We start from the raw sequence: 26,470 nt of genomic DNA, 5'->3' as shown, positions 1-26,470 counted from the left end.
AGTCATGTTAATGTTTCCTTGTGCATGTGATGAGACAAGCTGCGGCTTGTTACGAGCAAACTGTTACAGTAATCAAAGTGGGGTGTAACAAAACAAAAACTATCAGTTTTTTACAGAATGCTTACAACCATTAGCCATTGCCAGCTTTTTAACAAGAAAACCTTTGTATTGAAACCACATAATTATTTCTGCAGTCATTACCAAGGTATGACCATACCTTTACATTCTTATATCTTTATCTTAATACATCGTTAGCCCCAAATCTTTTGTAATATATTTTACTCCATATTGGTAGAGGGCATACATCATTTGATGTTGGGATGTACATCACTTGCTCTTAGATGATCCCCTAGCTGCCGCTTCCCAGGTTGTATCGTAATTTGGGTGTGATCCCTGGCTACACGGCAGTTAACGGTTGTATGGCTTCTGACTGGCACCCCCGAACAAAGATATTGACAAAATAGGGACACTGCCAATACAGGGCTAGATAGCTCAGTTGGTAGAGCGCCGGCACGTTAAATCCGGAGGTCGTTGGTTCGAATCCCACTCTAGTCAATTATTTGTTCAACCAAAAATCATTTACAAATTTACCCAGTCAGTTTCCCTTGTGGTTTATATTGATATGCTTTTGTTAAACATAACATTTCGATACAGTTTGGTTTCATCCTTGATTGGTGAAATGAGAAAGAAGAAGCAAAATGTATTTGTGTTTAATACTCATGGTGGTCATGAGACTTGAGCCGTGAATTAGTGACGACAAATACTTGGCTCGTAACAACATTCTTGTGCTAAATGGTGCCAAGACAGACATCATATGTGTGTCATCTCAATATCGGAAGTCTGTTGAGCTCCCATATGGCACAGTAATTAGTCCTTCTGAAACTGCTAGAGACCTCTAAGTCACAGTGGACAACACCCTCAATATGAAACAGGACATCCGCAACTCATGTCAGGCAGATGCCTTTGAAAAACTGATAAAATAAGTAAATTGAGAAAGTACCTCAACTTAAATTCCACTGAGGGTCTAAAAGTATGTTGACTATTTTGAATCCCTAAAAATCACACTGTGTCCAGTCTTGGGTTGGTACCTGCTGTCACCTTGCTAAGGCATAACAAAAAATGATAAAAAAATGCTATGTTGGCGTAATGGGCCGCCCAAAATAGGGTAGCTAGGTAGGGCATTTTTTTTCCCACTTCCAGCAACGAATGTTTTTAATTGTTTAAGCCAGTAGTATACACGATAACAACAGAAAACAAGGCTACACACAACAAATAGTATATTTTTAAACTCTTGTTGACATTTATTTTATTTTTATGTCTTTAATAGATTTAAATCATTAAATTTCTTCCCTTGAAAAGATAAAAATATCGAGTCGGCCGTATTTTTAGGGCAGGTCGGGTTACGCCAACATAACTTTTTTTTTTAAAGTGTGAATAGATGGAACCTTCTTGATGAAAATACTGTGACAGTCAACAAGTACACTGTATTCAGCTAAAACTAGCACAGGTGACTTTTATTGTATCACAGGTGTCTTTCTTTTCTTAATATTGCTGCTTATAATTAAGCATTTTACAGACAGCCACCAATCCATGATCCTATCTTTTACATTCAACTAAACAAGATGGAAAGTGAAAGTAACAATATATCATTTGTAGTTCTCATTTTAAGGTCTTATTGTTGTGTAGAACCCTCAGAAAGTATCTGTAAAGGGTCCTAGGAATTGAAATAATAAACCAATAAAGTTCAATAAAGTTAGTAAATTAATGGCAATGCTTTTAGATTGTAAGTTCAAGCTATGATCATTATGTGATTCAATCACACATGAAGCTGCTATAGAGTCAATAACTTCTTCTTTTCAATCCTGTGGTTTATAATGTTGAAAAAGTTAGGTGCGAATTAATCCAATTAACAAAAATAGTTTGACTGCTTCTCTAGCGTTTGCCTCAGTTTTAAAGAGACGGTAAAACGACTGAAAACAATTTCACACATGGCAAATAATCCTATGATTTCAATTTCAGATACAATTTATGAAAAATACATTAAAAAGATTGAAGTATTTTTGTACAAGTTGTCCTGCTATTTAAACATAGTGAAAAAACTATCTTGCCGTTAGGAGTACACAACAACCTACAAGCTTTGCTTCAGAGCATAGATACAAAATGGAATTGTTTAAATACTCAATTAATTTTTATTTTATTAACAGAGTGTGTCTTTGGAACAGTTTGCCATATCAACTTAAAGTTCAATAAGCTGTTCCATATAAAAACAATTCTTTGTTCAGTGTTAATGTTTCTACCTTGGATGTCCCAAACATCTGAATTGATTGAGTCAGCAAGATGTTGTTATTTAAATAACTTGTATAATCGGATTAGGAACATCAACAATCTTTAGAGACCTTATGCAAGTGATGCCATTTGAGTAGGGCGCTCTCGGCTAGAGAGGTCAAACCTGTACTCCGTGAGTCTTTAGAGACCTTATGCAAGTGATGCCATTTGAGTAGGGCGCTCACGGCTAGAGAGGTCAAACCTGTATTCTGTAAGTCTTTAGAGACCTTATGCAAGTGATGCCATTTGAGTAGGGCGCTCTCGGCTAGAGAGGTCAAACCTGTATTCCGTGAGTCTTTAGAGACCTTATGCAAGTGATGCCATTTGAGTAGGGCGCTCTCGGCTAGAGAGGTCAAACCTGTACTCCGTGAGTCTTTAGAGACCTTATGCAAGTGATGCCATTTGAGTAGGGCGCCCTCAGCTAGAGAGGTCAAACCTGTATTCCGTGAGTCTTTAGAGACCTTATGCAAGTGATGCCATTTGAGTAGGGCGCCCTCAGCTAGAGAGGTCAAACCTGTACTCCGTGAGTCTTTAGAGACCTTATGCAAGTGATGCCATTTGAGTAGGGCGCTCTCGGCTAGAGAGGTCAAACCTGTACTCCGTGAGTCTTTAGAGACCTTATGCAAGTGATGCCATTTGAGTAGGGCGCTCTCGGCTAGAGAGGTCAAACCTGTATTCTGTAAGTCTTTAGAGACCTTATGCAAGTGATGCCATTTGAGTAGGGCGGTCTCGGCTAGAGAGGTCAAACCTGTACTCCGTGAGTCTTTAGAGACCTTATGCAAGTGATGCCATTTGAGTAGGGCGCTCTCGGCTAGAGAGGTCAAACCTGTATTCCGTGAGTCTTTAGAGACCTTATGCAAGTGATGCCATTTGAGTAGGGCGCTCTCGGCTAGAGGTCAAACCTGTACTCCGTGAGTCTTTAGAGACCTTATGCAAGTGATGCCATTTGAGTAGGGCGCTCTCGGCTAGAGAGGTCAAACCTGTACTCCGTGAGTCTTTAGAGACCTTATGCAAGTGATGCCATTTGAGTAGGGCGCTCTCGGCTAGAGAGGTCAAACCTGTATTCCGTGAGTCTTTAGAGACCTTATGCAAATGATGCCATTTGAGTAGGGCGCTCTCGGCTAGAGAGGTCAAACCTGTATTTTGTGAGTCTTTAGAGACCTATGCCAGTGATGCCATTTGAGTAGGGCACTCACGTCTAGAGGTCAAACCTGTATTCCGTTCTACAGAAGTATTTGTTTTTCATTGTATCATCCTCATTGTTAAAATGGCAGCCTGATGACATCATTGTTTAAGGTCTATTATGTACATGCTTTAGCAAAATAACATAACAAGGGAATCAAACGTAACCCTCATTTTCAAACCACTCGCTCCATATTTGAAGTCTAAAGCTTCTTTTACATGCATGCAGAGACTGTACATAGCTTACATGTAAATTCTGCTCTTGTAAAATGCTTAACGTGGCAATTCTATGTTCTCTTTGTTACTGTCACTTTCATCTTGCCTTGTTTCTTCTATTCCTACATTACTTGCATCTAAGAGACTTCTCTCTGACAAGCTTTCATCTTCTCCATCATCTTCTGCATCCATATCAAATAGTCGCACTCTACGCCGATTGCAAAATAACTGCAAACAAATAACACAGTAATAAACACTCACAATATCAATTCAGTGTGTATTAAAAAACATTGGTCATTTATATTTGCAATACAATTAAACCACATAATGGACCAAATTTGTCCATAGTTACTCAATGTGGGAGGTAATGATTCACCACATTCCAATTCTTAGTGTAAAGCTGTGCAGTTGACAGTCAGTGGCTGGTGTTAATTGTTGATTATTTTTGAATAAACTGTTATTGCTTAAATTGTTCAAAACCGTAGCCCCCACTTTGGGACCACGTAATTTTTGTATGTAGGTATGAAATAAATACAGAAAATCCATTCCTTGTTGTTGCTTGGCGACAATCCTGCACCGAATCCCAAAAAGAAACAATTATGGCGACAAATAGTGATCTAAAAACCCTCGGAAGCCTGCGATGTGGATGACTTCATTCAAAGCATTATTGTGTTTTGTTCCCACACTGTACCCTTAAACATACAGTGTAATCCTGTAAACCCCTGAATAAAAGTATGCCAATTTCAAGCTCGTTCGATAAAACTATAAGTTATCACACAAGCGCGAGGTGAATGCAAACAAAATAGCGCGTCTGCGTCTCATATCCAACTCGGCTGCGCGTTTGACAATAAAAATTTATTGAGGCCTGCAGGTATTGAGGTCTGCAGGTATTGAGGTCTGCAGGTTTCGAGAATTAGAACAGATATTATTATTATTAATATTATTATTAAGCATTTAGGTACGCTATATTAGGATTCACAGAATGTAAACTCACCACACATGATACCTTCCTAGAACCACTAACAGCAAATATACTCGCTTTGATGTTATCAAGACGTCGACAGTGGCTAACGTACAATCCAGCATCAATTTTACTTCTGTAAAAAACATTTCCTGAACATTATTATGAAAGCAACATATTGAATGGTTTCATCCATTAAACTTAACCCTAAACAAATATCTAAGTTGATTGTCTGCTCTATAAAAAAGTTCGTTTGAATGTGTTTTAATCTTTAAGGCTCAACCAATTTAAACTCTAAGCTTACTTTTTTGTAGACATTATACAAAAACTAATATTCTGAGATGTGTTTCAGGCTGAATTACTGGGATTTGTGAGAAAATTGTCACCCAATAATTTGACACAATAAAATAAGCATATTAGGAGAAAAAAGAATACCCCACTTAGATTAATCTTATTTTTTGATAGTTGGTGCAGTTTTTCCGATTGTTTGGAATTTGTTTTAAGCAAGATTCACACTGGTTTTGTACATAATTTCAAAGGGAGGACAGCTCCGCTCTGTCAAACACCTTGGTTTGAATGGGAAAACACCCCATACACCCAGCTCTATGGTACATACACTCTGTGGACATTCACTTGTTTTGTGCACTTATAAGAAAAAACACCATCCTCAATACTTGGTGAAAACCCCACGTGGTATCAGTGTTTCAAGTCCCTACATTGTGTGGACCTCTTTTGATCTCAGGTCCAACTGTACTGGAGGACTTGAGGCAGGTTTTAAACATAATATGACCACTTAAATTTCACATAGTGATTACATGCTTATATCACTGTATATATGAAAAAGTCCACAACCTGTTAAGGTATTCCAATATCCGAGCAGAGTTTACTCTTCAAAACGTTGAGACTACACCCGCTCTTTTCAGAGAAAAGAGATTTTATACATAGTTGTTAACGCAAGTTTAATCTAAAAATCGTATCCATTGTTATCTATTGTTGGGGTGTCGTGGCCGAGCAGATAAGAGCATCAGACTCAAGTTTTGGTGGTTAAGTCATTGGGATGTGATGGGTTCAAATCCCAGTTGTGACACTTGTGTCCTTGAGCAAGACACTTAACCATTGTATCTCTCTACCCAGGGGTAAAATGGGTACCTGTGAGGGCCCAGATGGTTCTTGTGAATGATTAGCTTAGAGTGCGGTAATTTAAGCACCGTGTGTCATCTCCCCCAGGGAGCTGAGAAAGATTAAAGGATCGTTATTGGCCCAATGACCAGGGCACTAATGTAAAGTGCATTGAGACGGTTATTGTGAAATGCGCTACACACATGATACATTGTTTTTACTATTATATATTATATATTATAACATGAAAAGAAAAATATCTTACATTTGTGGTCTTTGATCCAGAGGTACATCTTGTGAAGTAAGAGGCAAAAATGTGTGATCGGCTAGAGGTCCTAATGGAAGCTGGCATACAACTGCCACACTGTCTGGCCCACTCCATTGTTCTTGTAGTAACACAGTCAGGGTATGGTCATCAAAGAATGCTGCATCTAACACTTCATGCTGGTTACATCTAATGTTTAAATGGACCGTAATGGATTGTAGTAAACAATTCTGACAATGCGGAAAGTCAACTCCTTTTCAAACTAGCGAACAATGCAACCATGAAATTATGCATCTTATTGTACAGCTTATTATTTATCACATAAACCCATGAGAACTGGTGAGAACTGTAAAATAAAACCCGCATTCCTCACTAAAAAACCATGACAAGGCAGCCAAAGATTATAAAATTTGGCTTGCCAAAAGTACTTTATATTTGTCACTTTACCAGCCTTGCCAGTTGTCACCACAACCCTGGCTATAAATAATAGGTATTCTATTTTTCACTTGACATAACCAGTACTTGATTCTATGAATCATTTTTCTATTTTAAACTTTGTATACCATCACTTGATTTAGTTCACAATAAACAAAGTAATACAATTACAATTAGGTTGTTTTGTTAACTTGGGTGAGATCTATGGTTGTACAGCAATATAAGGTTGAATGACTTTTGATGACTGGCAATCCCTAATATTAACACAATAGGGAGACCGCCAATATAAGGCTCCGCGGCACTAGAATAAAGCAAGACAGTTCTCTAAGAACAACTTCTACCTGGCAAGTAGATACACACATGGTGTTACCGCAAACCAAATATACAAAATACCTCACCATGCAATGCCTCAAATCCTATAAATATAAGGCTAGATACATTGTAGCTCAGTTGGTAGAGAGCTGGCACATAAATTTGGAGGTCTTGGGTTCAAATCTTGTTCTAATCAATTTGTTGCTGTTCACCACAAAATTTTCAATAAAGTGAATATGTATGTAACATGACAATAAGATATGAATTAGGTGTGAGAGATATATCTTACCTGTTAGAGTACTGAGAAGCAGTGCTATCATTAGCATTACTAGCACCAAGAACAGAGAAATACAAACAGATAACTCCAGCTTCATACTGCGCCCTGTGTACATATCAAACAATTCAAAACAAGTTATTATACACGGTCACTAAACTAATCAAGTTGATTGACTGCCTAACAGTAATGTACCACCTACATGTAATGATGATTTAGGGTTTCCATACCAAGGCCCAATACATCCACAGAGAAGATGAAGGTAATTGCCTCCAGAAACAAACTCATTGCTTTAGTGCCCCTTGAAATGTTCCAGTATAATTTCTCTCATAGAGGTGCCTTTACTAAGGGGAAAAAGCCTTGTCTTACAAGTATTAGGCCTACATACCAATCATACAAATGATATGTACATGAAACAATAGTTAGTGGAAATTGGAGTTTGCAGTGACTCTATTGACTATGTGATAACATTGATTGTAAACTGATGTGGGTAGTGACTCTGAAAAAAACTGATGGTCACAATTAAATGTTTTTGATAATTTTTGTATGAATTGATTTTTGTCCTGAAGACACTCAAAGAATACTGATCGAAATGACAAGTTTTTGCACTACATTTTTTTCCAGAACCAACACCACCATGTGCCTACAGAGGCAACAAGCATTGAATATTGATTGATGTGTTATATCCTGTAAAAAAAGGTGAAATGCTGAATGAAACCACCTTACCCTGCTTGATGGTTGGGTTGTCGTATCAGATAAATAACCTGAGTTGGTGCTTGATGCATCATCAGTACAGTATAAAAACACGGCATCTCAGTATGGCAGTATCTGTAACAAAAAAAACATTCACAGACATTTTCAACAAACTTCTAAAAGAGACTAGACATGTTTTTTAACTTAACAAACACTGGGGTTTCTGTTGTTGACTTTCCATGCTTAATAGGGCGCTATACAAGTTCACTAGTTTTTGTATGCTATGTCAGGAAAATGTGGTGACATCTTCAGATAGGGAATGAAGGAATTAATTTTATATATCCATACTTTACACTAGGGGACTCTAATGTGTCCTGAAATGTGCCTCCCATGTTATTAGCAAAGTTCTTATAAGACTACAATACTTGCAATAACTGTATATCTTACTCCGTTCATCATAACCACTCTTGATGTCTTATTGTCAAAGTATGAGCCCAAAGATCCTGGCCTTGATTGAAGAACCAACCCCATTCTCCTGCTATACCCTCAATGAGGAAGTTAAAGTGAGCAATGCAATAATGTAGAGTTGTTCCTTGAAATGTTGATTGAGTTAGGAAAGAAATACTCACTTAGATACAGTAAGAGGCTGATGAACCTCACTGCTTTCTTTAGGTGTGTCAGGAGTGTATAATGGCAACAAATCACAACATCTTATCGACCCTCCAACAGCAACCTAGCAAATAGTATACCAAAACATAGGATCATCACAAAACATCTTCTGAGGAATCAATAAATACTGACTGGAATGAGAATACCAGCTGTTTAAACTGTTTAAACGACCTCGCCTTAGCAGTAAGTTAAAACTACAATCTGGAACAGCAATCAAAGACAACCAATGTGCTCCATCTGAGATGGTGAATGTATTGTTTTGTCTTAGTTAAATGGCATCTCAAGATCATTACATCATTATTTGGTCACCTTCTCTCCACGTATTGGTCAAACAGTAAATTACATGTGCTGTCATTTTTAATATTGTTCAACAAAACCAGTACTTTGTAGATTGAAAGTAGTTACTTATAGTCTCACTGTGTCTCTTATTGAAAAACACAGTGAAACTAACAAGGAAAACATAGCAGTTTCAATGTCACAGCTTTAGTTTATGGTTACTGACATGTACATGTACTAGTTAGCTGTAGACAGATCATGGTTCTTAAAATCTGTTTCAGATGCATTGATTGGTAGCACCTTTTATAACAAGCATCCATAGGTTCTGCCTCGTGATTGGTTTAGGGTAAAACCATGTAAACGCCATGCACTAGACCAGTCTCAACCAGTGTACCATTACTGTTGCAACAGTACAATGTAGTTTCTTGGTACATTTACATTTATACTATAATAATCCTTAACAGTCATCTTGGATTAAGGGGGCTGCCATATTTTCGCATCGAGTGGTGCCTGCACCCTGGTGAATTGATGCGTCCTGGGGTCAATTGTAGGATGCTTTGGGGTACCCGTGGGATCCACCAGGGGCCCTTTGTGATGTCACAGTCAAAATGCAAGCGTAAAGTAACTTGGCCCAATTACACAACTGTTATAGTAATACCAGAAGATTCATAAGATGATGTCCCATGCAAATGTTTACAAGGTCCTTAGCCCCCCCCCCCAAAAAAACCCACGTGTTGTATGAAAAACGTGATATATTTAGTTATACATGTATATATATCTAGCAACCAGATAATCTCGGTAGTCTAGTTGGTAAGACACTGCTCTAGAATTGCAAGGGTCGTCGATGGAATCCCAACCGAGTTATATGCCGGCGATATTTTATTTTCAGGACTCTGGAGAGTACTGAGTAAATAGTGCTTACACACTTTGGTGTATGGGTAAAAACCAAAATTAATATATTAAAGGCAGTGGACACTATTGGTATTACACAAAATAATTGTGAGCATAAAAACTTACTAGGTAACGAGTTATGGAGAGCTGTTGATAGTATAAAACATATACGAGAGAGAATCTGAAAGCACACAACTTTGTGTAACAAGTATGTTTTTTCTTTCAGTATTATCTCGCAACTTCGACGACCAATTGAGCTCAAATTTTCACAGGTTTGTTATTTTATGCATATTTTGAGATACACAAACTGTGAAGACTAGCCTTTGACAATAACCAATAGTGTCTAGTGTCTTTAAATATGATTTGAGTATTTGTTATGTAACTTTGAGATTAAACTACTTACGGCTGGTTTACTGAGGGCAGTGTAGATTGATTCTTTCATGGATTCAAATAACTGTACAAGTGATTTATGTGGTTGATGTTTGTACACAAGCTGACTGCTATTCAGGTTGGGACTTGTTGAGATACATGACTGCCAGGATTCAACATTAACTGATGAAGTCAGAGGAAACTGTAGATCTTCCCGTTTCAGATATTGGCCAACACGTTCCAAAGTGAACCCAGATTGCTTCTCTAGCTGGTGTGAACCCTATCATACAGGTAAAAAGAAAGCATTCACAGAACTTACTAACAGAATGGGCACTCCAGTAATGTAAGTATCAAGTTAAAGTTAAATATGTTTTCATACTTAAGGATCTGGTCTTACATTACCACATTATGTCTGGTCCAAATAAACCTACCTGTACAAACAATATAATGAATGCAGTTTTTACTAATCCATAAAAGCATTTTAAAAATGAAGCGTACGGTATACAAAATGCAATGCCCAATGTTGGCTGGATATGAGTTATTTAAATGTTGAAGTGCCACCTTTTGTTCTTTTGTTGTTGAAGTTATTTTTTACCATTAGCACACAAGCTGAACTGTACATAATTAGAATACATAATGAGACTAGAAACATTGGAAGTTTGTGTTTAACAAAATCTACAAATCCATTAAATTTTATGTTAACATGGCATGTTACAATGTACACTATGTCTAAGACTATAAAGTTCAGATGGTACTCAAGCTCCGATAAAAAAATAAGATAAATAATTCCACCATAATAACTAAACAAAAGCAATTTTCCATTAGGTATGACATTGGCTCGGTGAAATACTAAGAAATACGTACACCATGTAAAACATCCGTTAGTCAAGGTGTTTAAAAAGCTGGTTGTATATTCTCAACGTTATAACTAGTATGCTGTGGTAGTTGTTAGGAAGCTGGAGAGTACTGGAGAAGGTTATGATGTTATAAGGATCCAGTTTATGAGCTTGAACTGTTGTAGTTGGTGCTCACTGGGGTGGGTCAGCTGTATCAAACTGGTGTCAGCAGAGTTTGTCAGTGGATCTGTGGATTTAGAGGAATGATGTCTCTGCTATATGTTTCTAATTATGAAGCCTTTGTCTTGTGGTACTTTGTTGTGTTTGTTGTTTTTAATTTCTTTTCACATGTGACAATGAAACAAGCTCTTGACTGGTGTAATGAGTTTGGTGTTTTTCCCATTGGTGTGGTACTTGATGATTGGCGACTAGTCTAGTTTGCCTTTCATCACACCATGTACATGTACCTTGTGTTGTTTGAGTCCCTGCTAGTTTCTTGCACTGCTCTCAATGAATGTATCAAACACCATATCTACTGACTGTCTGGCTTCCTGACACCTACCAGAGCTCACTAGAAACAGTAGACCAACCAACTGGGCTATTCACAAGGTTAATACCTCTACTAAGAGATTGTTTAAATGGTGTACTTGAACAATACTTGCATTGCATTGCAAAGCCTAACATCAAGTATTGTGAAATGTTTGGTAGAATCATTTGATCACTAATCAAACCAAATTGTCACAACTGCCGCACATAATAGCAAACACTTACACCAATGTCTTCGGCAAAATTTTCTGCCAGAAAGTCTGCAATGAAGTTAATGTCTCTCTGTCTGACCTATTTATTGGTTGGGTGAAAGAATAAATAGTTATTAACCACAATGTATTCAACACAATCACTTAGGGCTCTAAAGTACATGTATAAGATGTTTCTTAGTGACTGAATTGTAAGCGAAATACTTCTTCACCATGAATAAAAGTCATTAAGTCATTTTGAGTTTAACATAATATTATCATTCACGTAAGATGTAGTCAAAAATGATATAGAGACAAATTTTTGGGACATACAAAACTTGTGTCATGCTATGGGGTGTATAGTGTACTGACATTCTGTGTACACATTCCTCAACATAGCCAAATGTACACTTATTGGCATGATTGGCTGGATTATAATGCGTGCTCATGAGATACATGCAATGTTTGAGTTAATTGGTACCCATATAATGTACCTTGTTCAAAGCATTTGGAACTGGTTCTTCTGATAGCCTCATCATTACCACATACAGCCAACGGAAAAAGGCCTTGAAATTCTTTAAACTTGTGTCTAAAACCCTGCAACAAAAACACATCACAAGTTGTATCCTGGTCAGGCAAAATGAAACACATACATCACACAGTATGTACACTATGTGAAAGTACCATGAATAATGTTTCAATAAAAAATGCAAAGAATAATAATGAAATACCATACAACAAACACATGCACATTTATTCATAATTCCTTATCTTAATAAGGGAATCAATGTGTGGTGAAGAGGTTTTTAACTAGTGGTTTAAACCCAACGAGTCCTGATTCTTGATCATTTTACCGAGACGAGGTTGAGGTAAATTATCAAGAAAAGGCCTCAGCGGGTTTAAACCACTTGTTAAAAACCGATTCAACACTCTTTGATTCCCATTCATAAATACATTTTTGGTCAAAAAGTAAAATAAATGCAAAAATTATAATTGTTCAATGATTTCTTTCAACACAACACCTCTCCAGCTATGAAATGGTAAGGCCCTTGGGTAAACAACTCCTTATATGGAATGCTGTGCGTGTCCTGCGTATTGTGTGATGTGGCACAACTGTGCCGGCCGTTGCTCTCGACCAAAAGGAATGAAGAAAATGTCTTATAAGCACAGGTGCAAGCTCGCGTGTCATGCCCATGTTTCAAAACTTTTTATTGATCATAAACAAAGGTTTATACACACCCACAAGCACGCTCTCCACCAATAAGAATAGCGAAACTGTCTGAGGTATTTATGAATTTAGTCTAATGCTGATTGGTGTGTTAGATACATGGTATATACATCACAAGACTGGGTAAATATTTTAAATAATTTGCGGTTAAACAAAGAAAGATTGGCAAGAGCAGGACTAAAACCAATGACCTCTGGATTAATATGCTGGCACTCTATTTGTCAAGCTCTTTGTTCGGTGAGCCAGTCAGAAGCAATACAGCCTATAACTGCTGTGTAGTCAGGTGTCACACCCAAGTTTACAATCAAATCTGGAAGCGGCAGCAAAAAGAGATCACCTTAAAGAGGATGCAACTGTTTACTTTTTTAAACCAAATTTAATTAAACAGTATACATGTGTGCATTGGACAATCAAATAACTGATTGTAAATCTGTTGACGGCTTTAATTTACAGGGTCTAGCCTCCGACTCACATGTCAAAATTAAATCGGGATTAAAGTTCTTCCCGATGGCAGGTACTTGTTGCTTGATGTTGGGCATAAAAAAACCAAAAAGGCGGGCCAGCCACGGCGGAGACAGAAAAAGCGGAGCCCTCAAGTAAAATGCTCTAGATCAGGAAACAAAAACGGATTTCCGTGTAAAAAGCGGACGGCTCATAGGCCTGAAATAAGCAGGGGAAAATACTCACTGTAAGAGCTCACTTGCTTTCAGCATGAACGATCCCACTGCACCAATTGCATCTGGAATTAAGGACATTATTGGCTTCAATTACCTGATGATCCTGCTAAGTACAGATTCACATGCCAATTACACTTGATGTGATTAAAATTATAATATAATAATAATAATAGACCGTTTTTATATAGCGCTTTTCACGCCGGAGGGCGTCTCAAAGCGCTTCCGACAATATTACCCCTGGTCACCGGGCCTTAAATCATTCTTTAAACCATCTCAGCTCCCTGGAGAGTATACAGCCTGTGCGACAAATACATGCGCTACTCGGCTAAACCAATCACAAGAACCACCTCTGCTCTCACAGGTACCCATTTACCCCTGGGTGGAGAGAAGCAATTATAGTTAAGTGTCTTGCTCAGGGACACAAGTGTCACGACCGGGATTCAAACCCACACTCTGCTGAACAGAAGCACCAGAGCTTGAGCCCGGTGCTCTTATCCACTCGGCCACGACACCCCAGATTATTTACTAAATAGTCACAGAAAAGGTGAAAGGGTGCTTGAAAACTTGCATTTGTTGTCTCCTTAACCTGAACAGTCTTTAAAATGGGCTCATTAAAAGTCAGTAAAAGGCACTCTTTTCACTTCACAAGAAAAAGAAATGAACAAAGCTAAGATATTTTATAAGTGCATGTATACATTTTGAAGTAAGTTGTTGGAATGTAGTAGTTATTTTGCCTACCTTGTATTGCAGGAGGTGACAAGCCAATGACTCCATACTTATCATACCATAATGACATTCCCTTCAATTCACTTAGATGATACACCAATGACCGACCAACGCTGTCACAGTCAATAAAACACAACATTCAAACTATGCACAACAAAGTAATAGTTGGTAACAATACCAAACTTCCCAATGAGTAAATTAACATACCTATTCTTTGCCAATCATACAACAATTATATTTTGTTCCACTCTTTCAAGATGATAATTACAAAAGCTACTACAAGTTGTCATCTTAAAGAAGGGTGAAAGATCAGACCCTGCAAAGGACAATTTTATTGGCAACTATAATTTATAAAGAACAAACAGAACATCCACATTTATTAGCACATTACAAACTTGAATTTACTCATAATTAACATACATGTAGGTGCCAGACTCAGCGGATCAACACCATGGACGAGTTGAGTAGAGATCTGAATCTGAAACATCAACCCAATTGCTTTGACTGATTGTTTTGACTGTAAGCTTTGCAAGCTTGAGTACAATGGAATCAAAGGAAACCGACACTACAATGGATCATCAGTTATCTCACAACTTGGACACAGACAATGGTTGTGGATTGGGAATCTTTGCTTGAGTGTTTGTGCCACAAGGCTAAGTACTATGCCCTGCAGGATACTTTACTGGGACCTCTTCTGTGTTTGATATCAAAGAAGACACTGGAAACAAGATGAACTCCTGTACTGCATGTGTTAAGCTTTTTGCTGATAAAATTGTCTTCAAGCGGACCAAGGACCAATAAGAGATGCAAAGAAAAGACCCTGATGGATTTGTGAGCTAGTCTGAGAGATAGCAGATATCAATCAATGCCAACTAGTTCTGAAAACCAACAAGAACAACATAATGCATTAACCTACCTGTGTATGTGCTTCAGGACCAGTTTTTGTATGTTTGAGTATGAGTTCTCAACAGACTGTCCTAGTTTCTTCATTCCCTTTTCTGTTAATTCATGCAGTAAGAAAGCTTGAAGCTCAGGACTTGCACGCCCCCATAACAGCAGCTGAAGCAATTCATCACGTACGCTTCCTGCTGTTTTCTTTTGCTGTTTAAGGAGAAAAAAGAAGGAATCTAATGTCTATGTGAGTAAAGGCAACTACAGTTTTGCCTTGTTTGGTTTGTGGTCAGAATATGCAACACTTGAGAGTTAAGAACCTGTCATCCAATATCAAGAAAATAATTGTATGGATACCATAACACTTGTTTATTATTGTTTGTAAAAACCAACTTCTACAGGAGAAATAGAAACTCACTAAAACTTTAGCGCAAGCACGCCCAAACACACAAGGTTTCCTTAACTATTATCAAACAAGACACTGGTTTATATTAACATTAATTATTGATACATTACATGTATTTCTAAGTGTATCATAATCATACAGCATCCTTTAAATGAAAACAAATTTACCAAACATCAGATAGATCATCTGCACATTTTTCAAACATTAATAATGCACTAACACTCCTTCAGAATAAGTTATTACAATAATCAATATGATCTACAATGCATTCTTTAAATTAGCAACAAACTCAATTATGCTGGATGATTTAAACTTAAGCGCTTCTTTAATATGATTGACTTACTTCTGCATACTTGGTCAATTTGGTTTCTATCTCTAACAGGATGTCTTCTCTTGCCTCTGACACAGAGCGTAATGTTGCACTCAGATACTACAGTAAAATCACACATTAGATTTATTAATATTCAGTAAGAAGTTCCATACCTCATTTTTGTTAGTTAGTATACATTTGGAAATGAAAAATTATGTAGGCTTCATTCCTTTATAAATACAACTAGTCTTGTCAATGCCTCACATGACAATAAACTTATAATGGCCTTTGTGGCATGTCATAGCTAAGTGGTCTAATGCACCAGCTTCAAGGTCTAACGTTCTCATCAACAGATGCTAGGGCGTACATTTGTTGATCCTGTGTGTTGTTAAGGACGTTGAAGAAGCCACTGTTAAGAAAAGGATCTTTGATGTACGTGGCTGAATATTGCAGAGCAACACATAGAAACTCTTCCAAACTGCTCTCTGACATTTCGCACAATAGCCTACAAGTAAAATACAAGATGGCTCAGATGGCAAAGGGGAGACCTATAAAAATAGACTAATTATAACTATTATTATTATTGTAATTTAAAGGGAAGACTAAAGGCACTGTACATGTTTGGTAGTTACTCAAAATATATATTAGCATGAAACCTTACTTGGTAGCAAGCAATGGAGAGCTGTTGATAGTATAAAACATTGTGAGAAAAATCTCCTTCTGAAGTAACATAGTTTTTGAGAAAGAGGTTATTTCGCACTAAAATAATAAAAGACTTCAGCCCAGAAGCACACTAGTTTGTACAACAAACTTTCATCATTTTATTACAACTTCATTGACCATTTGAGTCCAAATTTTCACAGGGTGTTAATTAAGGCACATGTTGGGATACACCAAGTGAGAATACTGGTCTTTGACAATAACCAAACATGTCCAGTGCCTTAAACTTGATGGCCTTTCACTTAATGATAGAAGAATCAAAGGCAAATTTTGAATGTTTCAGAAATTGTGTATGTAAGTAACTACATTCATTTTGAAAATGTATGAACAATTTCTGAACAGTTTACTCTAGTATTCCTTACCTCTAGAAACGTAAATATTTTGCTACTTTGTATAGCAAATTTGGTTAGCTCCTCACGCCTTGACGAAATTAACACACAGTCAAGCTGGCCAAAGAAACATAGAACAAAAAGTAACTATACAAAGTGCATCTATGATATCATGATTAAGGCATGTTTCTTGTACTCTCAAATAATAACCTAGTAAATACAAGGTTTCTTGCAACCCACAAACCTTGCAAACAGCCCAGCCATGTTTAATGCTTTCATCCAATATATATTTATTGTTTTTACCCTGACACCCAAGTTGCAAAAATAAAGAAAAAGCTAAACAAAACAAACAAACCACTGTTTTGTCTTAAGCAGTGGACACTATTGGTAATTACTCAAAATATTTATTAGCATAAAACCTTACTTGGTAACGAGTAATGGAGAGAGGTTGTAGTATAAAGTATTGTGAGAAACGGCTCCCTCTGAAGTGGATTAGTTTTTGAGAAAGAAGTAATTTTCCAAGAATTTGATTTCGAGACCTCAGATTTAGAACTTGAGGTCTCGAAATCAAGCATCTGAAAGCACACAACTTCGTGTGACAAGGGTGTTCTTTTCATTCATTATTATCTCGCAACTTCGACGAACGATTGAGCTCAAATTTTCACAGGTTTGTTATTGTATGCATATGTTGAGATACAGCAAGTGAGAAGACTAGTCTTTGACATTTAACAATAGTGTCCAGTGTCTTTTAAGAAGCTGCAAATCACTAACAACTCATTTTGATTCATCTCGATTTATAATTACATACATTATAACAAACTTAAATCAATCTTTCTGTTTCAATTCTCCTAAGAATAAACCTAACTTTCAGGTTGGTTTTTGTTTAGATTAAAAGACAGCGGCAAACCCCAAAGAACTCACAGACAGAAGATGAACGGTGGGGTTAGGATCTTGGTCAACTCTAGACTCCATTACCAATGAAAGGGAGCACAGGTCTCTTGATAAGGTCGCAGTTGTGATTCTCCCACAAGTCATCTTCAAATATGGCAAATAACAAAAGAAAACATGTTTTAAAAAAATAAAGTTCAGCTTCAGGAATCACTTGTACATACAATGCACACAGCTGAATGCACATTCAAATTATCCCCCCCCCACTCCAAGGCATTATAAAACCTGAAGTAATAGAATGGTGAATTGTCACCTGGAATTTAACATAGCGGTGACGTCACCTGGGATATAACAAAGTGGTGATGTCACCTGGGATATATCATAGTGATGATGTCACCTGGGATATAACAAAGTGGTGATGTCACCTGGGATATAACAAAGTGGTGATGTCACCTGAGATATAACAAAGTGGTGATGTCACCTGGGATATATCATAGTGATGATGTCACCTGGGATATAACAAAGTGGTGATGTCACCTGGGATATAACATAGTGGTGACGTCACCTGGGATATAACACCTGGGATATATCATAGTGGTGATGTCACCTGGGATATAACAAAGTGGTGATGTCACCTGGGATATAACAAAGTGGTGATGTTACCTGGGATATAACATAGCGGTGACGTCACCTGAGATATAACAAAGTGGTGATGTCACCTGGGATATATCATAGTGATGATGTCACCTGGGATATAACAAAGTGGTGATGTCACCTGGGATATATCATAGTGGTGATGTCAACTGGGATATATCATAGTGATGATGTCAACTGGGATATATCATAGTGGTGATGTCACCTGGGATATAACAAAGTGGTGATGTCACCTGGGATATATCATAGTGGTGATGTCAACTGGGATATATCATAGTGATGATGTCAACTGGGATATATCATAGTGGTGATGTCACCTGGGATATAACAAAGTGGTGATGTCACCTGGGATATATCATAGTGGTGATGTCAACTGGGATATATCATAGTGGTGATGTCACCTGGGATATATCATAGTGGTGATGTCAACTGGGATATATCATAGTGATGATGTCAACTGGGATATATCATAGTGGTGATGTCACCTGGGATATAACAAAGTGGTGATGTCACCTGAGATATAACATAGTGGTGATGTCACCTGGGATATAACAAAGTGGTGATGTCACCTGAGATATATCATAGTGGTGATGTCACCTGAGATATAACATAGTGGTGATGTCACCTGGGATATAACAAAGTGGTGATGTCACCTGGGATATAACATAGTGGTGATGTCACCTGGGGTATAACATAGTGGTGATGTCACCTGGGATATATCATAGTGGTGATGTCACCTGAGATATAACATAGTGGTGATGTCACCTGGGATATAACAAAGTGGTGATGTCACCTGGGATATAACAAAGTGGTGATGTCACCTGGGATATAACAAAGTGGTGATGTCACCTGGGATATAACAAAGTGGTGATGTCACCTGGGAACATAGTGGTGATGTCACCTGGGAACATAGTGGTGATGTCAGTGAAGACACCTAGGATAGAGCATTATGTTGTATTTACCTCTTTAGTGGAATGACTTTGTTGACTGACTTGTGACATGTCCACTTCACCAATGGCAGCAATGCCATAAGCATATAGTTGAATTTTTCCTTCATTTAAACCAACTACTAATACATTCAACCTGAAAACATACAAAAATATTATAATCAGCCTATTTTTGATAACATTAAATAACTGAACTAAAAAGGAATGGCATTGTTAACTCTATGTGCTACAAAGACTGTCCTAAAGAAGAACACTATCTAAAGCAAAGATACGCATCTCGCCTCGAATTCAGCCACTTCTTTCAATCTGAGATATTTCATTGTTGGCTCCCATAAGCTTACTCCACGCAAAGGAATATGTTATAAAGCTTGGGTTTTTGTCAAGGTAATGCAGATTTATTTGCTAAATTATCAATAAAAACATAATGAAAGTCACATGTGAAAGTTTCAGCTAAATCCAGTGTCTACTTGTTGTGAAAATAGGTAAAAAAAATCACATATTTTGATCAAAAAAGTTGAATCTGTCCACTTTTAGTAAGGTGACAATGACATTTTGAGAAGCATTCATTTGGGGACATCAACAAGTATGCACTCTACCAACTGTCTACTTAGCACAGGGTTAGTATGGGCCAAATAAGCAAAGAAACATATAAGTATAATGAACAATGCATAATGTATTTGATGTGTAGATGTCTAAGAGGTGTCACCTCATTTGGGAAATGTTTACTAAGTCAGAACATGATTGTTTCTATTAGATTTGTTTTTCTTCTTTTGGTAAAGATAATTACAATTTAGTGATAAATTATTAACATGTACTCCCCTTCCAAAATTGACTTGGTGAATTCATCTACGTAGATGTGAGTAACAGCATCTCAGAGTACTGAATTATGAATCATGAACCATAAAACATAATCTATACAGGTATACTTTTTCTAATGTCCAAATACCTGATGTTTGCAATGTCATAAACACTATATACTAATATAATTAATATATTTTTGGGGTATATTCACACCTCTTCTGTCCCTTAAGTCTTTTAGCATCCTCCACATTGTCTTCAGCAAACACCTTGGCTGAATGTCTACAATAATTAAAAGACACAAGTTCATGCATATTAGAAAAACTAAGGTAAATAATCAAGTTAAATTATACCTGAGCAGTTATTGAATAGACTGATCCACTAGGCCAATCCTTGATAGCTATAAGCCCAACAACAGTGTGGAAGAACACAGACATTTTGGACTCTTTTGATCAGAAAGTCAGAAAGCCTGCAATATTGTCCCACATACTGACATACAACATTACTATACATTCTCACTGGTTCATTCAACATCTAGTGCCAGATGCTATCTTTGCTGTTTACCAAGCCTGCATGCGAGTATTCATGCAGGGTAAATACACATGACAAGTAGACTGTTGCCCGGGCAGCCCAGATGATAGTCTACTTGTCATGCACTTTACAACCATGGAAATGTTCTCTGGGTGTTGTAGCCATGCATTTACATGAATCAGAACAGGTTCTGTCAGTTTTTGTGTTTTTAGTGCAGAAATTCATGAACAAACCTATCCTGGATGCATTTTAGTTCACAGTTTGTCACTTCCCCTTGCTCCTAATATTGTACACCAGTAACTGAATAAGTATGAGGTATAGTAAAACAAACATACAACATGGTTTACTTCAGGTGAAGTATTCTAGTTTGTCAACTTTCAATACCTCGTCGGGGAGCTAATATTGACGATTTACTCTCAAACCCTGATACATTTGTACTAGCAACTTGTACCAGCAACTAATCAACTTATTTCCCATAATAAAGTAGGTTTTGAAGACATATTTAGCTTGGGCGATATTGCTTTTAATACCCCACAATTTATCATAAAAAAATATCACAATATTCGTTGATATTGTGATTCATATTTAAACTCTAAAATTCTGTAGACAGAACACATTTGCCAGTACACATGAATGGCATGGGAAATGTTCGGCTGTGGGTATTCACTGCAATCATATTAGTACGTGAATATTCATGCTGCATATACGTAGGTTCAGTGCATGCATGCTCGCTTATGTGCGCACATACAATTGTTCAGTCATGTACATGTCCACCGGACGGTTTTTGCATAGCCCCGGACACGATTGCATATATGCAAAAGTGTCCGGAGCGGACAGTATTGCCTGGCGAACACAATTGCATCTGACACCGGCTCTCGGGAAAATGATACAATTGTATTGCTTCTGTAGTGTCTGTGTGAGACCGCCCAGGTGGCTGCACACACAGGGGGAAAATGATACAATTGTATTACTTCTGTAGTGTCTGTGTGAGATCGCCTGGGCACTAAAGACTTTGATGGTTTTTTTTTTCCCCAAAGAAACCCTGTAATTTCGGGATCAATTGGAGAATCTTGCGTTTGGTCCTGGGACTATATTTTTTTTAAACAGCCCTTTGTGATTGCAAGACGTCTCAATTAGGGAATACATCGTGATACTTCATCAAAACCACGATTTGCCTATAATTTGATTGACAAAAATTCTAGACAATATGGTAATCAGTTAAGAAATGGTACCGCGATATCGCCCAAGCTTAGACACTGAACACAAAATACAATACACGTTGTAAGACTAAATCAACAAAATCTTCTGTGTACTTTTTGTATGTGATGTGACAGTATTTCAGGATTACATTTTATGTGAATGATGTGTTAATTCATGTAATTGTTCATGATTTGGGAATGAATAAAGACAAATTTACTAAAGCAGGATTTGAACCAATGATCTCCGGATAGAGGGGCCAGTGCTCTAGCAACTGAGCTACCGCTACTGTTGGCAGTCTCCATATTTTGTCAATCTCTTTGTTTGGTGGGTTAATTATTACTTACAATTTTGCAAGAGGAGGTAACTTGGGCAAGAATATATCTGCTCCATCCTCAAACAAATCCCTATCACTGCCTTTAGGTTCTTCCGTCAGGTCTCTAGTAGCAACCCATTGCATACAGGTAATGGCTGATGTCAATGTAACAGTGTGTAGTACATCAGCATTCTCTACACTGCATAGAAGCATCTGACCACTTGTATATCCTACAGCAAGTACTACAGGCAGATTGGAAAATAAATTGGAAAAGAAAGAAATTATTTGATCATTAATTGCACAGCTTCTTCAATCCTTTGCATCACTTGTTACATAGGCCTAACTGATTTTAAACAGTTTATTGAATGTTTTATCAACATGGTGATAAAAATTCACCTAAAACTCAAACAAACACATTGTTCTCATATGGCACAATATATGAAAAGCTGTATAACAATAATAATAATAACAATAATAATGACGTTTTCTTTAGCGCCAGTATCCACAAAAAGTGCTCATGGCGCCTGCTTCAAGACAAACGTTCCCCCTTGGTCGTTCTCCAACAGAGCCAAGATCAAGAAAAATTAAAAATGTCTATTGAATGTTACTGAAATGAAAAAAAAAGAAGAAAAAAGATGGGTCTTTAGGGTTGATTTGAAAGTGTCTATTGTCTGGATGGCTCTGATGGAATGTGGTAGACCATTCCACACCTTCCCTGCAGCTACCTGGAAAGAATGGGATCCCCATAAATTACTTCCAGTGTGTTTCCCAAGACGGAACATGTCAGCAGCTGAACGTAGATAAATCACATCTACAATCAGACTAGTGTAATCGCTTGTACAGTTCGTCTGTACGACTTTTAACACCTAATTAAAGGAACACGTTGCCTTGGATCGGACGAGTTGGTCAAAACAAAAGCGTTTGTAACCGTTTTCTATAAAATGCATATGGTTGGAAAGATGTTTTAAAAGTAGAATACAATGATCCACACAAGTTTGCCTCGAAATTGCGTGGTTTTCCTTCTACTGTGCGAACTAACATGGTCGGCCATTTATGGGAGTCAAAATTTTGACCCCCATAAACGGCCGACGTGTTAGTCGACAAGGTAAAAGGAAAACCACGCAATTTCGAGGCATGTTTGTGTGGATCATTGTATTCTACTTTTACAACATCTTTCTACCCATATGCATTTTATAAAAAACGGTTACAAACGCTTTTCAAAGACCAACTCGACCGATCCAAGGCAACGTGTTCCTTTAACTAACCTTTCCCATCTGGTCTCCATGCGAGTGTATTGACATTTTGGATGATGTCATCACTTGCAGGGGGAGCTGGTAAGACCCACACAGGCTGCTTCTGCCATGTTAATCTTTGTAATAGGACCTGTCAAATATAAAGAGTATATAGTGTCAACTCCATCAATCAAGATCAGTTTCAATTTTATCAATTGATTAGTCTACGGTGTAGACTCTACCGTATCATCTACTTCTGTAGACTCTACCTCATCATACATGTACTCATACTGGTGTAGACTCTACCTCATCATACTCATACTTGTGTAGACTCTACCTCATCATACTCATACTTGTGTAGACTCTACCTCATCATACTCATACTTGTTCAGACTCTACCTTATCATACTCATACTTGTTCAGACTCTACCTCATCATACTCATACTTGTGTAGCCTCTACCTCTGCATGCGCATACTTGTGTAGACTATACCTCATCATACTCATACTTGTGTAGACTCTACCTCATCATACTCATACTTGTGTAGACTCTACCTCATCATATTCATACTTGTGTAGACTCTACCTCATCATGCGCATACTTGTGTAGACTCTACCTCATCATACTCATACTTGTGTAGACTCTACCTCATCATACTCATACTTGTTCAGACTCTACCTCTGCATGCGCATACTTGTGTAGACTATACCTCATCATACTCATACTTGTGTAGACTCTACCTCATCATACTCATACTTGTGTAGAATCTACCTCATCATACTCATACTTGTGTAGACTCTACCTCATCATACTCATACTTGTGTAGACTATACCGCATCATACTCATACTTGTGTAGCCTCTACCTCATCATACTCATACTTGTGTAGACTCTACCTCATCATACTCATACTTGTGTAGACTCTACCTCATCATACTCATACTTGTGTAGACTCTACCTCATCATACTCATACTTGTTCAGACTCTACCTCTGCATGCGCATACTTGTGTAGACTATACCTCATCATACTCATACTTGTGTAGACTCTACCTCATCATACTCATACTTGTGTAGAATCTACCTCATCATACTCATACTTGTGTAGACTCTACCTCATCATACTCATACTTGTGTAGACTCTACCTCATCATACTCATACTTGTGTAGACTCTACCTCATCATACTCATACTTGTGTAGACTCTACCTCATCATACTCATACTGGTGTAGACTCTACCTCATCATACTCATACTTGTGTAGACTCTACCTCATACTCATACTTGTGTAGAATCTACCTCATCATGCGCATACTTGTGTCGACTCTACCTCATCATACTCATACTTGTGTAGACTCTTATCAATTGTGTTAATCCTTCAGGTGGAAAATTATGTTTGATCAGACTCTTTACCTCACAGTTGACATTTGCTAAAGCAATCAGATCCATCATTGGTGACCAACACATGTGTAACACTTCAGCAGATAAACTGCGTTCTTCAAGTTGCCTGAATGCATTCTGCATGATGAAGCTGCCACAAAGCTCTGAATCTAAACAGATGGGGAATGATACAGGAATTACCTTTAGTCTCAAGATTTATACAACAATTAGCAGATGTACCATGGTGGTAAAAGTATACTTTTTTTATAACTACATTGTTTAAACCAACTTAGCACCAATATGTATTGCCTGTTCTTCATACAGCCTCGGCCTCCTAGGCTCATATTGAATCCGGGCCCAATTTCATGGCTCTCTTACCACCGAACTTCATTACAATGTAAAAGTAATAGATGGAGTTGGTTTACTGGCCACATGAGCACAACCCCAGCCCCAATCCCATGAGGGGGATTGTAGTAGTTTATTGCTCCATGATTGAACCAGAATGGTGCTACGCACTCCCCACCCCCTAAAAAAAAACAAGGAAAAAAAACAAAAAAACAAAGAATTTTAAGTTATCCATCATAATAAACGTTAAAAAGGTTAAAATGAGAATAGCCTATCCTCAAACCCTACCTAACCACCTATACTGACTGCTTATTAAGGCCTGAGGCTACAAAAACAATCCTGGTGTGGTGGTTTGAACTTTCCGCCGTGGTCTGTTTGCCGAATGACCAAATACAGTAACATTACATCATGCGACGCCTGCGCACAGCAAACGAAAGTAGTCAATTGTTAGTGCCGTACCGAATCACGGAAAACTGAACACGGCGGTAGACTGAAACTGCCACACCGGCCATATCTCGTTGGCATGGTCCCCCTGCGCCCCTTTCAATGTTGGTTGTGATTGCATGGTCTTCTGCCATGTCTGCGTTCCAGTCAACATTGAGCAGGGGTGGGGGATGGGGAGGGAGAGAATGTTTATTGTCAGTTGGAAGTGGACAGGGTATGGTTTTATGTTAGATAGCCCAGTGACTGCTCTATATTCCGTCATCCCTATGTTCCGACACCCCTATGTTGTGACACCATGTTCCGACATCCCTATGTTCCGACAACTCAACCTATATTCCGACACCCCTATGTTCCGACAACCATTTATTCCTACAACCAAAACACCCCTAGATGTTCCGACAACCGGCACCAACATTTTGTGTTATATTAGCAATTTTTCAAGAAAAACGGTGCGAGTATAATTTATATGAAAAGTGTTACTCTGCACTAGATGGTGGCCCAAGCATTTTGGGCGGGATTGTACTTGAATGGAGCAATAAACTAGTTGGTCATACCATGGTCATACAGAAATCCCGATTACATTTTGACAAAAACTAAATGTAAATTGTAATGCTATGATTTATGAATGATGATGAATATTTTGTTTATTAGTTTTCAGCTACTGCCCCCACATACAAATACTTAATTAAATACTTACGTAGAAAATGCCAAGACAAATGCCACCCTGAGACCAAACAGTCCACAGTCTCACTTTATGAAGATTCGGGGCAAACTCTTCATTGGAACGAATAGAAAGGAATGCACCCAGCGGGGCAATGCTCAAGTAAACGGTGGGCCAGAAAGGGAGAGCTGCAAGTTGCAGTGCAACTCTCAAACTTGTTCGTTCGAATTAACCGCT

General features: G+C 37.9%; 1 protein-coding gene across 2 annotated transcripts; it reads right to left on the bottom strand.

Moving 5' to 3' along the window:
• Positions 1–1,278: 1,278 nt before the first annotated feature.
• On the bottom strand, positions 1,279–26,464 carry LOC139940392 (anaphase-promoting complex subunit 4-like). 2 transcript variants are annotated; one of them, XR_011786445.1, is made up of 22 exons: positions 26,270–26,464; positions 24,817–24,953; positions 23,441–23,558; positions 22,207–22,417; positions 20,348–20,413; positions 19,349–19,469; positions 17,766–17,879; positions 16,878–16,961; positions 15,829–15,915; positions 15,105–15,289; positions 14,201–14,301; positions 13,473–13,524; positions 12,052–12,154; positions 11,595–11,660; positions 10,022–10,267; positions 8,412–8,515; positions 7,816–7,917; positions 7,105–7,197; positions 6,069–6,257; positions 4,718–4,820; positions 3,487–3,951; positions 1,279–3,408 (listed from the first exon to the last, which is right to left on the bottom strand). XR_011786445.1 is itself a non-coding variant. In XM_071936618.1 (21 exons), the coding sequence occupies exons 2-21, from the start codon at positions 24,925–24,927 to the stop codon at positions 3,781–3,783; spliced, it is 2,427 nt and encodes an 808-aa protein (XP_071792719.1). In that variant the 5' UTR covers positions 24,928–24,953; positions 26,270–26,464; the 3' UTR covers positions 1,279–3,780. The 2 variants fall into 2 exon arrangements, 1 of the variants encoding a protein (XP_071792719.1); XM_071936618.1 differs by having other exon boundaries at positions 1,279–3,951.
• Between the last annotated feature and the right edge of the window lie 6 nt (positions 26,465–26,470).

The sequence above is a fragment of the Asterias amurensis genome, chromosome 8 (genome assembly GCF_032118995.1).
Source record: "Asterias amurensis chromosome 8, ASM3211899v1".
NCBI classification, from domain to species: domain Eukaryota; kingdom Metazoa; phylum Echinodermata; class Asteroidea; order Forcipulatida; family Asteriidae; genus Asterias; species Asterias amurensis.
This window is presented reverse-complemented; position numbering and strand designations above follow the sequence as displayed.

What these genes read in the sequence shown, in the direction of transcription:
- LOC139940392 (XM_071936618.1), bottom strand. Translation starts at nt 24,927, where the DNA reads ATGCAGAATGCATTCAGGCAACTTGAAGAACGCAGTTTATCTGCTGAA. An exon ending in ATGGAGACCAGATGGGAAAG is followed by an intron (nt 22,418 to 23,440) that starts GTTAGTTAAAGG and finishes ATCTGCCTGTAG; the next exon opens with TACTTGCTGTAGGATATACA. An exon ending in AGACTTAAGGGACAGAAGAG is followed by an intron (nt 19,470 to 20,347) that starts GTGTGAATATAC and finishes GTATGTTTTCAG; the next exon opens with GTTGAATGTATTAGTAGTTG.